The 16,320-nt window shown below is 48.1% G+C and overlaps 1 protein-coding gene across 3 annotated transcripts in view; it reads right to left on the bottom strand.

The window, feature by feature from the left end:
* The window catches only part of XIAP (X-linked inhibitor of apoptosis), a 541,325-nt gene that overhangs the window by 370,944 nt on the left and 154,061 nt on the right, over positions 1 to 16,320 (bottom strand). For 2 of the 3 annotated variants that reach the window (XM_078688748.1, XM_078688747.1), the window contains one exon: positions 15,280 to 16,169. In XM_078688748.1, the coding sequence (XP_078544874.1) occupies positions 15,280 to 16,144 (865 nt within the window). In that variant the 5' untranslated portion in view covers positions 16,145 to 16,169. The remainder of the gene's footprint in view (positions 1 to 15,279; positions 16,170 to 16,320) is intronic. The other variant, XM_078688749.1, reaches the window with a different exon arrangement.

The raw sequence follows: 16,320 nt of genomic DNA, 5'->3' as shown, positions 1-16,320 counted from the left end.
AAGCTGTCAGAAAGCATTCAATGACCTAAAGCAGGCCATGTGCACAGCACCTATCCTAAAGAGTCCAGATTACTCCAAGCCATTCATTGTCCAAACAGATGCTTCTGAGTTGGGTGTGGGGGCTGTTCTGTCTCAACTGAATTTTGATGGTAATGATCAGCCTATTGCTTTCATTAGTAGAAGGTTGACACCCAGAGAGAAAAATTGGTCAGCTATTGAGAGGGAGGCCTTTGCTGTGGTCTGGGCCCTGAAGAAGCTGAGGGCCTACTTGTTTGGCACTCACTTCACCATTCAGACAGACCATAAGCCCCTCTTGTGGCTAAATCAGATGAAGGGTGAAAACCCCAAACTGCTTAGGTGGTCCATTTCCCTACAGGGGATGGATTTTACAGTGGAGCATAGACCTGGTACTGATCATAGCAATGCTGATGGGCTCTCCAGGTATTTCCACTTAGAGCAAGAAGACTCACCTGGTCAAGGTTAGTTTATTGTCCCAAAGTTTGGGGGGGGGTCATGTAGGAGAGTAGGGTCTGCAATCCTATGATCACCCAGATTTTTGCTTTTTGCTGCACTGGTTTACGACTTTTCCTGGCTGTGGGCCTGCTAATCAGACCCACAGCCTAGCTGTTCTCTCTATCCAAATTGTACTCAGGTACTGAATTGGCACTGGGCCCTCTCCAAGTCCCTGTACCCAGGGCTGAGGTGTACCCAGAAGTCTCCCAGGGGCTGAAGCATGTATTATGCCACCCCTGGGCTGACTAACTAAACTGACACAACTGGCTGCACGACAGCTGGGGCAAGGTGGTGTACTCACCCTTTGCTTTAGATATAGTATACCTATATCTAACCCTAAAATGGACACACAGATCTCCTATCAGTCACTCCTATGGCAGGCCTTAACAATCCTGAAGGCAGAGTGCTTGGAATCGTGTTAGATGGTGCCCTGGCATGAGCTGAGCCTGTCTGCGGCTTTCGGGATCCATCCCTTAACCGTTTCCATGATATCGCATACCATATACTCTTAAGTGCATTATAACCCTCGCGGTTATATGCCAACTCTGGTATCGCTTTATCAAAACATGTCGAGTAAGGTGTCATACGAATTGGAATACTAACCCCTCGCCAATTCTGGCGACGGGGTTAGCATTCCACCCTTCTAGAGGGGCACGGCATGTATGTAACCCCTAACCCCGGTTAAAGTCAGACAGAGCCTTAGCATCCACAAAATGGATGCTGCCACCGAGACACAAGTCTGCCCTCCTGCTGCTGGGAGTCCTCCCAGAGCAGGAGATAAGGACAAAGGGTTTCCTGCCAGGGGCGGTGCCAGCACCGTCCCAGACAGGATTTTGTGTATTGTAGGTAGGCAGGGCTTCAGAGGAAGGTGACTGCACGTGGCACCCCGGTGCTCACTGTGCATAGGCTGGCTTGAACCAGTTCCAGGGACACTCCAGACCCTGTGCTGGGGAAAAGCCCGCCAAGGAAGTGGGTGTAACCACCCCCCTCCTGGTCCCACCCCTAGGGCAGGACTTAGTCGCGTGCCAGCCCCCTTTTCCCAGATAAAGGTAGGGACTGGCCCCCTTCCAAATCAGATCATCTTTGAATCCTGAACCTACTTTCCACGAAAGGAACTCAAGACTTCTTCCTAAGATTTCTCCCTTGTGACTAAGGAGTAATCACCCTGCATCCGCAGGCACCATCTAAAGAACACTGCGGTCTGCTGCAAGTCCTTCCTCCGGAATCCGACTGCCCAGCTCGACGAGAACCGGCTCCCCTGGCACCTCTGACCTCTACCCACCTCTACAGCCCAGCTGAGAACCGTGGGTGCGACGAGACCTCGAGGGACCGGCCATCTGCAAGACTGCACGACTTCTGCACAGCAAGCCCGCCGAGTAATTTCCTGGTGAGTGCTTTGGGGTCCGAGAAGCCCCGACCCTGAGCAGCTCCAGCACCGAAGTTCAGCCTCCCAGCATCTCCACGATCTGCGTGGGGCCCTTCTGCTTTTTGCTGCTCACCGCGTTGTTTGGCTACTAGCCCGCTGGCTTGTGGCCTTCTGAACGACGCCCGACGACATCACTGCTGCTGGTCTGGTTGCTCCAGACTGGCCCTTGCTCCCTTTCCGAAGAGGAGCACCCCGGACCCTCCTGGCCCACTCAAGACGCCATTTTGAGTCCACCGCGTGGGCTTGAATTAGCCAAGGCTTGTTGCCCAATCCTGGGTAACTTCGACGCCGACAGCTTCATCCATCGTGGGACAGCTCGCCTCTCCATCCTGGTCGCCGACAACGCCTCCTGGTCCGTGAGATCTGCAGAGCCAGCGTCGCCCACTCACCTAGTCGAGGTGACTGCCATCCGGTGCCCTCATGGTGCCCACTGACTACTGGCTAGTAGTCACGAACTTGGTCCCCTCTGCTTTCAGGTGTCATCCATCTTCCAGATCCAGGCTTGGATCAACTCGAACTATCTTCACTGGTCGCCTGCCAGCATCTTTCTTCCAGGCTCCTGGTCCGGCAACAAGGATTCCCGACGTCTTTTGAGACCTATGCAGCTGCAGCCCCTGGGCTAGGTAACTTCGGCATTTCGGTGCCCCAGCATAGCCTCACTATCCAAGGGTCAGGATCCACTGTCGTTTTCTCCCTACCAGGTCGGGTTCGCCCGTGAACACTAACTTTAGCGTTACTAGCTTCCATAGACTTTGTCCCGCATCCCACTGTGGAAAAGTAAATTTTGCCATGTTATATGTGCCTACGTGTTCCCCATATTATGCTATATGTGCATGATCGATATGCATGTATTCCCCTATGATCGATTAAAGACGCAATTATAGTTGTGTCCATCTCTAGTACGCCAGTTTCCAGTTCTCGTGAAAGCAACGAGTATTAGACCTAAGTTGCCACCTTATACAGTGTGCACGTTAATTCATTGAATTGTTCCCGTTTCTAGGCCTCAAAAGGGCCCGGACATCAGATTCAGCTCCAGTCTCCTGAACCCTCTCCGAGGAGCGATACAGCCCCCACCTGCATCCCTGACCCTTCACTTACTTCCTGCCTCACAGTGCCCGGCCCGGCCTGGCTCTGCCTCCCAGTCTGCCAAGAGTATGTTATGCTTCTAGTTATCAGTCCAGCCCTCCTTCTCTGCATTCCTAAGCTACTGAATCGTATCAATAGTTTCAGCCATGGTCTAGCCTTCCTGTCTCCATGTAAGAGAAATACTGTACTAATATTCATAGGATATTCCTAGCACATGCAATACATGTAGAATTATGCACGCACCAGTCTTAGTGTCAAGTAGCCTTTGCCCTGATAACTTTTGGATTCTATCAACATGTACTCCAAACACCAGATACTAGATATGATATAGGTACAAGTCGTTCTGACACTGCAGACTTTAGTCTCCTCTTCTAGCGCAGAAGTCATAGCCCCCAGTTCCTCCTGGTAACACGTCATTACCCGTTTGCGCGCACCACTAGGTTAAAGGTCCCAGCTGCTCAGGTAGCCCCCTCCATGTTTCCGCCCCATTTATGACATTTCCATGACGTTTACATCACATGTCTATGTATACGCCCTGTACACGCCTTCTTGTTACACCCATTTTACTCTTATCTTCCGCGACTGCTACGAGTTACGCCTACTGCTACGCCTACTGTATTGAATGTAATGTAATTGTTTTAGTATATATACTGTGTACTGTTACTGAAAGCTGCCCATGCGAATCCCCCAATTCCCATTCCCTGGCAGCTGCCATGCCCTCATTCTATTCCCATGCAGGCTACCCTGTTCCTGTCCCTTCCCTTATGCCTGATTAAAGCCTGTCAGACTCAAGATACCTCGAATCCTGTTTCTTATTTATTGAGCTATCTGTTTTATTCACTGTATTCAAAAATAGTACCGGTAATTAATTATTTATTTACCACACCACGTGAGAGTGCACACTCTGCACCCGAGTCCCCTAGGTCTCCTAGAAGTAATCTAACGATTCCCTAGTCAAGTCCTAGCGATTCCAAAGCCTATTAGTACTGTACTTACCTGCTAGTAATTTCGCATTCCACTTTTAAAGTATATGGTTTTTCGCGCCCCTCGGGCATTTGTGTATAACGTGCTAACTTAAGTATTTTCGTAAGAGTTTTGTTGTGTGCCTAGCACCCTGTCCTCATAAAGAGTACAGGGTTGTTGTGATTCTAATAAATACACTGTTTATTTTCATAACACTTGTGTGGTGTCCTTTCACTGGGTGTTCAAGGGGTAATGTGATGGTAAAACAGCTGGCTTAACACGCCCTCTAGAGTCTTAGCCTTAGACTGCTCGTATCCATGCTACTAGGATAGCTGGTCTATAAGGTTGACTTACAACCAATCATCAATAAGGGTTGTTTGGACTGATATATAGTGATCACTAGAATAGTGACCACTGCACATCAGGCCAACTTCTCACAATAGGGAGGTAGAACCTTTGGACTCTAAAATCCCCAAAGGGATTGTCCTTAATTCTTTGAGGGTGATATCAGTAAGTGGTTCATTGCATTTGAGAGAGCCGGTTTTGGTAGGCAGGTCCGCAGGAAGCTATCCTGTGTGAAATGTTCTCAGGGAAGTGCAGGGATAGACTACTAACACTCAAAGATGCAGATGCTGTGACCTCTTAAAGTTCTTAGAGAAAAATAGTGCTGGCCATACAAAAATTAATAATATCTCCGTATTTAGAGTAACAAATCAACTTTAGTAAAAGATTTGTTTGGTATTATTTATTTATACCCTTTTAGTTCATTTGTTTTTTAGTTAGAAATGAGTTTAGACAAAAAGACATACCTTATACATACAATTATTCAAAACAGCAACATTTACATAAGACTTAAATTCACAATATTCAGAACGACATTTACATAAGACATAAATTCACAACATCTCATATATACATTTGCACAATTATTTGTGTACCAACACAAATATTCATTAACAGTTGATTTCCAATCAAAAGAATCAAGAAAAATCAAGAAGAAATCAGATGGAGAAAAGATAAATCAATATCATGCACAGTATAAATAAGACTGAAATGCTTAATCAAACTTTCAATCATTAAAGGGGTAATTTATTCCCAGATCTTTAAACGGTGCTTGTCTCCATTTGGCCAACGCGTTTCGAACTCGCTATGTTAATTTGCGTGTTCTCATCAGGGCATTTTAATTTTCCTGCATGTTTTTGTGCAAAAAATAAAAACGAAAGTTTGTGTCAATTCCTCTAAATAGCCTCTTTTTATCGCTCAAATATATGCATTGAGAGCAAGGAGATTACCTTAATGAGGTGGTCGCAGTTTGTTGGAGTTCAAATATTTTATAACGTTCCTGCCGTGGTGTCTAAAAGAGGAAAAACCTCATCAATATAGTGTACCAGCAAATTAACACTTGTGTCACACAACACAGATCACGCATCAAAAATAAAGTTGCGTCTGCTCCCATGGTCCAACATTTTATTGAACAAGGCCATTCAGAAATGGACTTTAAATGGACTGTTCTGTACACGATTGGGCATAACAAAAGAGTACAAGATGTTGATGATGTCCTTCTCAAAAAGGAAGCCTACCTGATACTCAGATTTAATAGCTTTCAGACTGGGTTAAATTCCATGTCTGAGATTTCCAGATTGTAAAATCCTCCTTAAATATGAACTTGAACTCACCTAAAGCCCCACGAGTATAGGTACGGAAGGGGACTACATATCCCACAATCCCCACATGTCAGGTGACTTGATAAAACACCCCCGCCTCCTTCCAACATGGCGCTTTGATGCTAGGTCGCCAGGAGTGTGAGTCACAGCCAAAAACTGAAGACAACGGGTAAGTGATTACTGCCCGGTCGCGCTGAAACTTGAACTCTGCCTCAGATGGCAAGCAGCTAGTAATTGAGCGCTTGTCTTTGTTGCAGGACACGGACCGCTCTAACTTGTATTGAGCCGTGGCTGCTTGACGCCGCCTGCAGCAGGGAGAACATTTCCGCTGAGCCCCGGAGCACAGGTACACATTATTGTCAGTTAAGGATGCTAGTAGCACCTCTCCATGCAACGAGGACGAGTTACAGCTCTCCTTTACTAATTCTTCTAGGCTCACAAACGAGACCCTTGGGTGTTTGGGAAAACCTAAATTACATCGAACGTCTACCGATTTTGGAGTTGCAAAAAGGGAACACACAGACAAGACTTAAGGTAGGGGTGCATACTATGGTGGCATCAGACAATCCGCTTTCTTTTGGAACACTATATTGATGAGGTTTTTCCTCTTTTAGACACCACGGCAGGAACGTTATAAAATATTTGAACTCCAACAAACTGCGACCACCTCATTAAGGTAATCTCCTTGCTCTCAATGCATATATTTGAGCGATAAAAAGAGGCTATTTAGAGGAATTGACACAAACTTTCGTTTTTATTTTTTGCACAAAAACATGCAGGAAAATTAAAAAGCCCTGATGAGAACACGCAAATTAACATAGCGAGTTCGAAACGCGTCGGCCAAATGGAGACAAGCACCGTTTAAAGATCTGGGAATAAATTACCCCTTTAATGATTGAAAGTTTGATTAAGCATTTCAGTCATATTTATACTGTGCATGATATTGATTTATCTTTTCTCCATCTGATTTCTTCTTGATTTTTCTTGATTCTTTTGATTGGAAATCAACTGTTAATGAATATTTGTGTTGGTACACAAATAATTGTGCAAATGTATATGTGAGATGTTGTGAATTTATGTCTTATGTAAATGTCGTTCTGAATATTGTGAATTTAAGTCTTATGTAAATGTTGCTGTTTTGAATAATTGTATGTATAAGGTATGTCTTTTTGTCTAAACTAATTTCTAACTAAAAAACAAATGAACTAAAAGGGTATAAATAAATAATACCAAACAAATCTTCAACTAAAGTTGATTTGTTACTCTAAATACGGAGATATTATAAATTTTTGTATGGCCAGCACTATTTTTCTCTAAGAATTTACATAGGGTCCAGCTGTCCTTACTCCCCAGGACCTATCTCCTTGTATACAAAAGTGACCTCTTAAAGGGCACCCTGTTTTATGGCTTGGGAATTAGTACTGAAGACCATAGGATCAGATTCAGAGAGGCTTGAAAAACCCAGAGCCAGATCTGGGTAGACTTTGTAGACTACTCAGTGGAAACACTAGGAGGTTGGTTAAATGGTAGCAATGTACATTACTTTGAATGGTTAAATAGTTTAATAAAGCTACACTGGTGCCATTAAACTAGGGCTCTGACAGGGAACGTCCTTAACCCTAGATATCGGTTTGCAGAACGGGGAGGCTGGGTGGGGCGGTAAGAAATCTAACACTAACTAATGTTTCTTACAGATATCGTTACCGAAGGGAAGTAACTGAAAGAAACACGTTAGTGTTATGTTCCTTACCTTAGAATAGATACCCCAGCAATACCAACCCCGGCGGTGGGTCTGCGAACCAAAATCACACCATAAAGTCCTGGAGAACTGAACGGCCAAAGAAGCGGTCTCTCCGGACTTGGCTATCCAGGCAGAAACGCTTGGTAAACCTTTGCAGCGAGATCCACGTAGCTGCCTGACAAATGTCCTGCAAAGGGACTCCCCGTCCCAAGTCAGTAGTAGCCACCGTGGCCCAAGTGGAATGGGCGTGCAGCCCCTGAGGAGGATCCTTTTTAGCCAAGGAATAACAGACTTTGATGCACAAAATGACCCACGAGACAAGGTCCATTTGTGCACCGCCCGTCCCTTCTTAGCGCCCACGTAGCCAACAAAAAGTTGGTCCTCCACCCAGAACTGTTGTGTGCGGTTCAGGTAAAAAGAAAGCGCACGTTTTGGGTCCAGACGGTGGAGCCTCTCTTCCTCTTTCGAAGGATGCGGAGGCGGAAAGAAGGTGGGCAAGGTAATGGTCTGGCCGATGTGAAAGCAGTAACCACCTTGGGTAGAAAAGAAGGGCGAGTCCTCAGAACAACTTTGTCCGGATGGACAGAGAGGAAAGGAGGCTTAGAAGAAAGAGCCTGGAGCTGACTCACTCTTCTGGCAGAGGTGATGGCAACCAGGAAAGCAGTCTTGAGAGTCAGAAGACGAAGAGGACAGTTATGGAGTGGCTCAAAGGGAGCACACATCAGATAGGTTAACACCAGATTCAAGTCCTACTGAAGCATTACGAAGGGAACAGGAGGAAACATGTGAGTAATGCCTTTCAAGAATCTATTTACAACAGGGGACTTGAAAAGAGAAGGCTGATCAGGAAGCCTCGAGAAGGCTGAAACAGCTGAAAGATATCCCTTGATGGTGCCCAGAGCCCTGCTGGGACAGGGAAAAAAGAAAGAGGAGAACCTCAGAAAGAGGGGCGGAAAGGGGATCCACAGCCTTTGCTGTGCATCATGCCACAAATTTGTTCCACCTGCAGGTGTATACCGTTTTTGTGGAGGGACGCCTGGCTGTCAGAATCACATCACAGACTTCAGGAGGCAAGTCAAATGGCCTCAACTGTTGCCGCTCAATCTCCACGCATGTAGGTGGAGGCTGGACAGGTTCGGGTGGAGGACCATCCCCTGTTGCTGCGACAGAAGATCCTCCCGAAGAGGCAGTCGAAACGGGGGATCGATTGACAGACTGAGTAGCTCAGGATACCAGTATCTTCGTGCCCAATCCGGAGCCACAAGGATGACTTGGGCCCGGTCGCGCCTGATCTTCTTCAGCACTCTGGGCAGAAGTGGTATAGGCGGAAAGGCTTATTACAGACCGCAACTCCACTCGCGACGAATAGCGTCTCCGAGCGAGTGCCGCTTTGGAAATTCCAACGCGCAGAACTGATGACATTGCGTGTTCTCTTCAGTGGCGAATAGATCTAACCAAGGCTCTCCCCACTGCTGAAAGAGACCTTGTGCCACATCCGAGTTCAGATGCCACTCGTGATCCATCATGCACCAACGGCTGAGTTTGTCCGACCTGGCGTTCAGAGAACCTGCCAGGTGTTGAACCACCAGGATGATGCCTTGATGTTCCAGCCATGTCCAGAGGCGCAGAGCCTCCTGACAAAGAGTCCACAACCCCACCCCGCCCTGTTTGTTGCAATACCACATAGCGGTGGTGTTATCCGTGAACACCTGCACTACACTTCCCCGGACAGAGGGAAGGAATGCCTTCAGTGCAAGTTGGATCGCCTGCAGCTCCAAAAGGTTGCTATGGAGCCAGGACTCCGCCGGAGACCAGAGGCCTCTGATCTCCGCCTCTCCCATGTGGCCCCCCCCATCACAGGAGGGACGCATTCATCACCACTGAGTGATCCGGTTAGGGTAGGGAGAGGAATATGCCACAGACCCGCGGTCCGTGAGCCACCACTGCAACTGTCGTGCAGTGCCCTCCGAGATCAGGACGTGGTCGGACAGGTTGCCCTGATATTGTGCCCACTGGAGCTTCAGGTCCCACTGCAGAGCCCTCATCCGCCACCTGCATCCTGTACTAGCAGGATGCAGGAGGCCATCAGACCCAGCAGCCGTAGGGCCATCCTGACTGAAACTCAGGATAAAGGCTGAAAAATCTGAATTAGAGAGTCTGAATATCCTGAACCCGCTGCTTGGGAGGATAAACTCAAAATTGTGCAGAGTACAGAACCGCTGTGATGAAGATGAGCTTCTGGGAGGGACTCAGGTGTGACTTCGGCACGTTGATGGAGAACCACAGCAAATGCAGGAGGTCGGCCGTAGTCTGGAGGTGGAAGACGACTGTTTGGGGCGAGCCCGCCTTCAACAACCAGTCGTCGAGATAGGGGAAGACTGGAACCCCTAATCTGCGCAGATGAGCTGCGACAACTACTATCATTTTCGTGAACACCCGGGGGGGCACTGGTGAGGCCGAAGGGGAGCACGGTAAACTGAAAATGCTCGTGGCCTACCGTGAACCGCAGGTTACGCCGATGGGCCAGAATTATGGAAATAAGCGTCCTGCAAGTCCAACGCTACCATCCAGTCTCCAGGGTCTAGGGCAGCCAAAACCTGAGCTAACATCAGCATCTTGAACTTCTCCTTCCGGAGGAAGACGTTGATGCTCCTGAGGTCCAAAATAGGGCGCAGGTCCTCTTTGCCCTTCTTGGGAACTAGAAAGTAGTGGGAGTAACAACCCTGTCCTACTTCTGGGCCAGGAACGTGCTCAATGGTCCCCTTGGCCAAGAGGGCAGTAACTTCCTCTAGCAGAAGTTGCAAGTAATCCCCCCACATGCGGTGGTACTGCGGTGGTATGGCTGGAAGGGTCGCCTTGAAGGGGAGAGAGTAGCCCTTTCGGACGATTTGCAGCACCCACCTGTCCAAAATTATGGTACGCCAGTGGAGCAGGAGATGGCGAACTCTGCCTTCCACTGGCGTGGAATGGGCCTGAAAGCTCAGACTAGAAAGGCTTTGAGGCAGATGCTGCGGATGTGGACTGACCGGCTCTCTGTCCCCCTTCTCCGCCACGGCGCAATGCACGTCCGCAACTGCGTTGAGGTTGGTTCTGCGGACTGTGGCTGGACGAACGTGCATGGGTGCCCCTTCTGTGGCCACGAAAGGAGAGAAAAGCAGAAGTTTGCTGGCGCTGGGCCGAGAGGCCCAAGGACTTGCCCGTAGCCCTGGAGTCCTTAAAGTGCTCCAGCGCTCTATCTGCTTTGTCGCCAAAGAGGCAACGGCCATCAAAAGGCATATTGATGAGAGTGCTCTGGACATCCCCTAAAAAGTTTGTGGACATCAGCCAGGCGTGACGACGAATCGCCACCGTCGTTGTAATCGCTCTCACCAGCGAGTCCGTGGTGTCAAGTCCACATCGAATGGAGTACCGTGCTGCATCCCGCCTCTCAGCAAGAGCGTGGGTGAGCCGTGTCCTGGCCTCCTCCGGACACTGGGGCAGCACGTCACCATATCCCATAGAGAGTGGGTGTAATGGTCCAAAAGGCATGCAGTATTGATGGACCGCAATCCTAGACTGAGGGAGGAAAACCGTTTCTAGTCAAACTGTTCCAGCCTTTTGGATTCCCGTTCGGGGGTGGTGTCGGGAAGGCGGTTTGGGACGTAGAGGCCTGGATAACCAGACTCTCAGGGGTGGGGTGGGTGGACAGAAAGCAGGGGTCGCCTGGAGCTGGGCGGTGGCGCCGGGCCACGTTCCAATCCACAGGAGGGACTGTGGTGGGCTTGGACCAAGTACTCATCAGAACGTCAGTGAGGCCCTCATTAAACTGCAGCAGAGGCTCCGAAGAGCTTACTGGCGGTTAAAGCACCTTGGTGAGGAGGTTAGTCCTCACGACCGCTGCAGGGAGCTCAAGGCCCAAGGCCTTGGCCGCCTTGCGCAGCACCACAGCATAAGTAGCTCCCTCCGCCGTAGCCACGGAAGGAGGAGAGAGAAAACCAGTGTCAGACAAAGTGTCTAGACCACTGGCCTCCCCTAGCTCATCTGTCCAGTCCTGACTTAACTGGCACTGCTGTGCCAGAGGGTCCCCAGACCCCTCCCAGTCTTCCCCTTCATCTGTGTCCTGATAAACAGGCAGAAATGACGGAGCCAGGGCGTAGGTGAACAACTCACCAATCGACGTCGGAGACGGCGCCGGTCTGACGCCGAGCCCCCGCTGAAACCCGGGACGGCGCCGGTGGTGGCTCTGAGGGGGTCGGCACCGGCGGAGTAGTCGTGAGGTCAACCGGCGTCGACAGGGATCCAGGCCTGGATCCCACGGGGTCCTGCGGCGCCGGGACCGAAGTCGCCGGCGGCGCCGAAGCCGCTGGCAAAACAGGGCTAGGACCCCCAATCGGACCCGCAGGGCCCAAAGGCGCGCCGGCAGGACCTGACGGCCCAAAGAGAATCCTCATGGCCACGAGGAAGTCTCGAATCTGCTCCAGAGTTGCATTGAGCCCAGGGACCGGAGAGTGTGGGGCTGGATGCGAGGGCGGCGCCACCAGAACCCTCGCTCGAGTGGCGCGACTGGCGAGGGGAGGTCGAAGAACGATGGTGTTTCTTCAACTTCTTTTTGCCATGCCTCGACTTACCCGAGTGCGTGGACTTGGATCCCGACGATCGGTGATGACTCTGGCGCGGAGCCGACTGCCGGAGCTCGAGTAGCTTATGGGAAAGCCCCCGCCTAGTCTTCGACGTGAAGGCCCGGCAGTCGGGGCACGACTTGTTATCGTGGTCGGCCCCCAAACAGTAGAGACACCGGCGGTGGGGGTCGGTAACCGACATCAGTCGGTGACAGGCGTCACGCGGCTTGAAACCGGGCACCCCTACTGACACCAGGAGTCGAGTCGACTCGAAAAACATAGACAAATTGTCTAAAAAGTTAGTCAAAAAATGACCAAGGGTACGCTCTTTCCGGATCTGCGCTTGCTGGTGTGGAAAAAAGAAGAAGTGACTTCGGTGCGCGATGGCGGAGTCTAAGTACTCCAGCGACGTCATCCCGGCGATCACGACGCAGACGGCGGAAGCGGAGCCGCAGACGACGCCTACTGACGCGCAGGGGTTCTGCGGACAAAGACTTTCCGGATCCAGTCTGACCCCTGGGGATATTCTAAGGTAAGGAATCTAACACTAACTTGTTTCTTTCAGGTAAGCATATGCTGAACACACAAGAAACTCATTGTGAAAACCACAAACAAACCTGTGGTCCCCAGTTACCAGCCCTCAGCTCTGTGGCACTTGTGATAGGGTCCCAAAATAAGTATACACATCAATGGGTCATCAACAATAACATTCATTACTCCAGTATCTTCTCCCAATTCACCTAAAGGTATTCCCTTTTGCCAACCTCTCTGCTTACAGGCTCTTAAACATATCAGCATCTCACAAAGCCACACCTTTCGAGGATGGCCTTACCGTGTCATCAATAAAAAAGTCCATTACAGATGAAACTCCAAAGGCATTGACCAGCACTATTAATGCCTTCCTAACTCAAGGGATGACATCAGGATGCCTTGCATGATGGGTCTATCGATTATGCAGCTAATGAATACTTTATTACTAAAACAAACCAAATCTCAGCACTAACCTTTGCATGTTTGACTTAAAGAACGTCACTTGCAGCATTCATTCCAGTCAAATTCCTTAGAATTGAAAGAGCTGGAGACAATGATGTGCTACGTGTATTAGGAGCCTTTAGAGTTGGAACACAAAAGAGTTCTACATGTATTAAAGAGGTTTAGCTTGTATCGCCATGCTGATTGCTGTTTTTACTGGTCGTGATAGTAAGAAAGAAATCCTATCCTCCCCACACACAATCATTTGCCTAATCAATCTCTATGCATGTACCAATGCTATGTCTGACTTGGATACGTAACCCATTTTCAAAGCTATTCAGTGTCACTCAAACCATTATATTACTAAGATGTTTTTAACATGGGGTCTCTGTGTCTGGAGAGAAATGCAAACACCTGCTAATAAATAGCATTAAACCCAAGGACAAGAAATGATCTGTGTAACTATGTTGCTTTAATTAACCACGTTCATATCAAATGCCTAACAGTTATTTGCAATCTTCTGTAAGTAGAAAAACGAAAATAATATCATACAAGTGAAATATATCTCGTAGAAAATAAAATCTGGTGAAGTACGAAATTCACAAACTAGAACAGAAATAAGCCACAGGTGTGGATGGGAGATCCTCAGCACGTGACATTGGATGTGTCTCAGTGCACATTATTAATTATTTGCCCCTCAAATGCACCCCCCCGCCATGTCCCCTAAAGATCAGTCAGAGCTCTCCTCAGGTGACAAGCACTGAACTCCCCTGGGAGCAGTGCTCAGTGCTCCCCTGAGATGGAACGTCCTTTAACCCCCCTGAGATGCAGTCTAGCTGTCCCATAAGGAACATTGTTCTGTGCTTCCCTGATGCTCAGCGTCCCAGTGCTAATTTGAGCCCAGTTGTCCCCTGAAACCATCGCCCTCTGCTCCTCCTACGGCCTGTGCCCCGTGGTTTCTAACCACTCCTGCTCTGCAGTGCTTGGCGCTTGTATGTATGTTGGCGTGCCTCTACAGGTGGGATGGGTTTTGTTCGTTTATCTGTTGATCTGCTGCCATGGGTGTCTCAATGTATGTGTGTCTATAAGTTACAAAGGTGTTACCCGTATTGTTTACCTCTGCATGTACATCCACTATACAAAGTCAATCTGTTTGTGTTTGCCATTAACAGTTTGATACTTACCTCTAAACTGAGTTACAATTATGCACGGTTCTGAATGTTTAGGAGGATGGGCTTTTATTAGACATTTGCACCAATTACTCCCAAAGCAAAGCTCGGAATCAAAGTAACCTAAGAAAGGCCATTAAACAATCTTCCTCCCTCTAACTCCATCTCCCACGTTTGGTATGCTCCATTCTCTTACCCCTTCTCTACAAATATATTGATATATGTAACACTGAGAATGAAGAGGAGACTTGTCACTCTGTTCACAGTGTCCCACGGCTGGATGACCCTATGCACCTATAAACAACTGACACCCCAGTGCTACTTATGGAAACCCTACAACGAAAGGACAGAGCTACAGTTCATGAAGCTGAGAATGGGGGAGATCCCCACTGCCGGACACCTTCCAGCGTGGAAAAGGGGCAAGGTCGAGGCAGTGTGTCGGCTCTGCAATAATGCCTGTGCCCCAGCCTTCTAGAGGATAGAAGGACTCTGCTACGTAGGGGCTGGATAGCTAACAACAAGCAGTCCTGGTCTGCGTCGACCCTCGAATACCATTCTGAATTGTGCCTCGGTAAAATGTTTGGACCGCTTTTCTAGGAAGATTGAGGCTCAGAATTGTGCACACGATGGGCTGACAGATAACTGACCACCATTGGGCCCCTGCAACTGACCACTCCCCCCTATCATTCCCCTCCTTCTCCTGCCTAGTGACTAACAGACACGCTCTAGCCCATATAAAAGTGTTACGCAGAGTAGGTGCTTATCTACTCGCACAAACATTCAATATATTTATATCCCATTTTCTCATTTAGAGTAAATGACGCCAACTCCTTGGCATTTTAACTCACATATGTATGCACTTTTCATTCTAGCATCATTGTGTTAGTAACATGCAATATCGGTCTATGTGACCCGATTTCTTAAGTTTTATTGTTTTAAACCTGCATTTTTAAAGATATACCTTATGGAATATGCAAACTGTGATATGATGCCACCATTTCACTTTGCAAAGGTTTTAACTAATCAAGCAATAAAGTCTTAACCTTTTTAAAAAAAAAAAACATAGTGTCCCATTCACTATCAGTAGTAGTGCCCACTGATTTCGCAAACATTAATGGAGAAAACGTTATCAGTGGCTCATACATACCATGACGGTAAAAACCAGCTTTTGCAAGCTCCTCCTTATTTACTGGGTACGTCCAATTCCAAAGGGTCTGCAGGCGCTCTTTATATGATGCCATTGCCGGATTTACTGGAACTTCAGCACCATTTAAAACACACCATTCTCCTTCACGACTACTTGACTCAAGAGGTAAATTTCCAGTTTCCCGGCCGAGTACAAAGAGGCATCTAGGAAAATGGGTCTTGTGTTCTGTCCAGGGTCGATCGCCTGGTTCCCAGTTCTTCAATTTTCCACCACAACAAAAGCACTCAACTTGGTCATTGATACCTTTGTAATAGAGTCCAGCACGTGCAAGATCCAATGGCTTTACTGGGGAGTAACTTGGCCAGCTGTGAAACGATTTCAGTCTAGCTTCTTCACTACACATAGCCAAGTTTTTAGGGTACAGTGTATCTGACATGTCAACTACCTGCCCAGTTCTCAGGAGATAATCTGCATCAATGTTGGGGACAACGTCAGACAAGCGTCGAAATGCTGAACTTCCAGCGCAATTGTCAGCCTCCCAAGAATTCGAACTTTGGGTCACAGGGCCTGTAGTTTGTATTTGTTCACTGCTTGGATAGAAGCCATTGATAAATTTACAGTTTGGGGACAACGTTCTATGTTTGCCAACAGCAGACTCTCCATATTGCCAGCTATCCACTGTCAGGTGACAACTGAAACACTTAACTTTATCCCCATCTCCTGTGTAATAGAAGCCAGCGCGTGCTAGAGTGGTAGGCGAGACTGGACAACTGCCAGGGAAATTAGCAAATGTTTTATTTCTATAGCTCTCTTCAGAATACACATGATGGCTGTCATGGGCTTGAGCAGAGTGCATCTCCGACATGTCAATGTGGCTTCTCCCAGCTGCCCTGAAGAAACATTGAAATAGATTAGCTTTTAATGTAAGGATGATAAGAGAATATTTATATCAAAATCAGTTAAATTAATGTACATAAAAGAAACAATTAGAAAGTTTGTGCATATTCCACATTTACACAAGTCACTGAACTGCTTGTCAAG

The sequence above is a fragment of the Lissotriton helveticus genome, chromosome 4_1 (genome assembly GCF_964261635.1).
Source record: "Lissotriton helveticus chromosome 4_1, aLisHel1.1, whole genome shotgun sequence".
In the NCBI taxonomy this organism is placed as follows: Eukaryota; Metazoa; Chordata; class Amphibia; order Caudata; family Salamandridae; genus Lissotriton; species Lissotriton helveticus.
The sequence above is the reverse complement of the archived record's forward strand: the minus strand, read 5'-3'. Positions and strand labels throughout refer to the sequence as shown.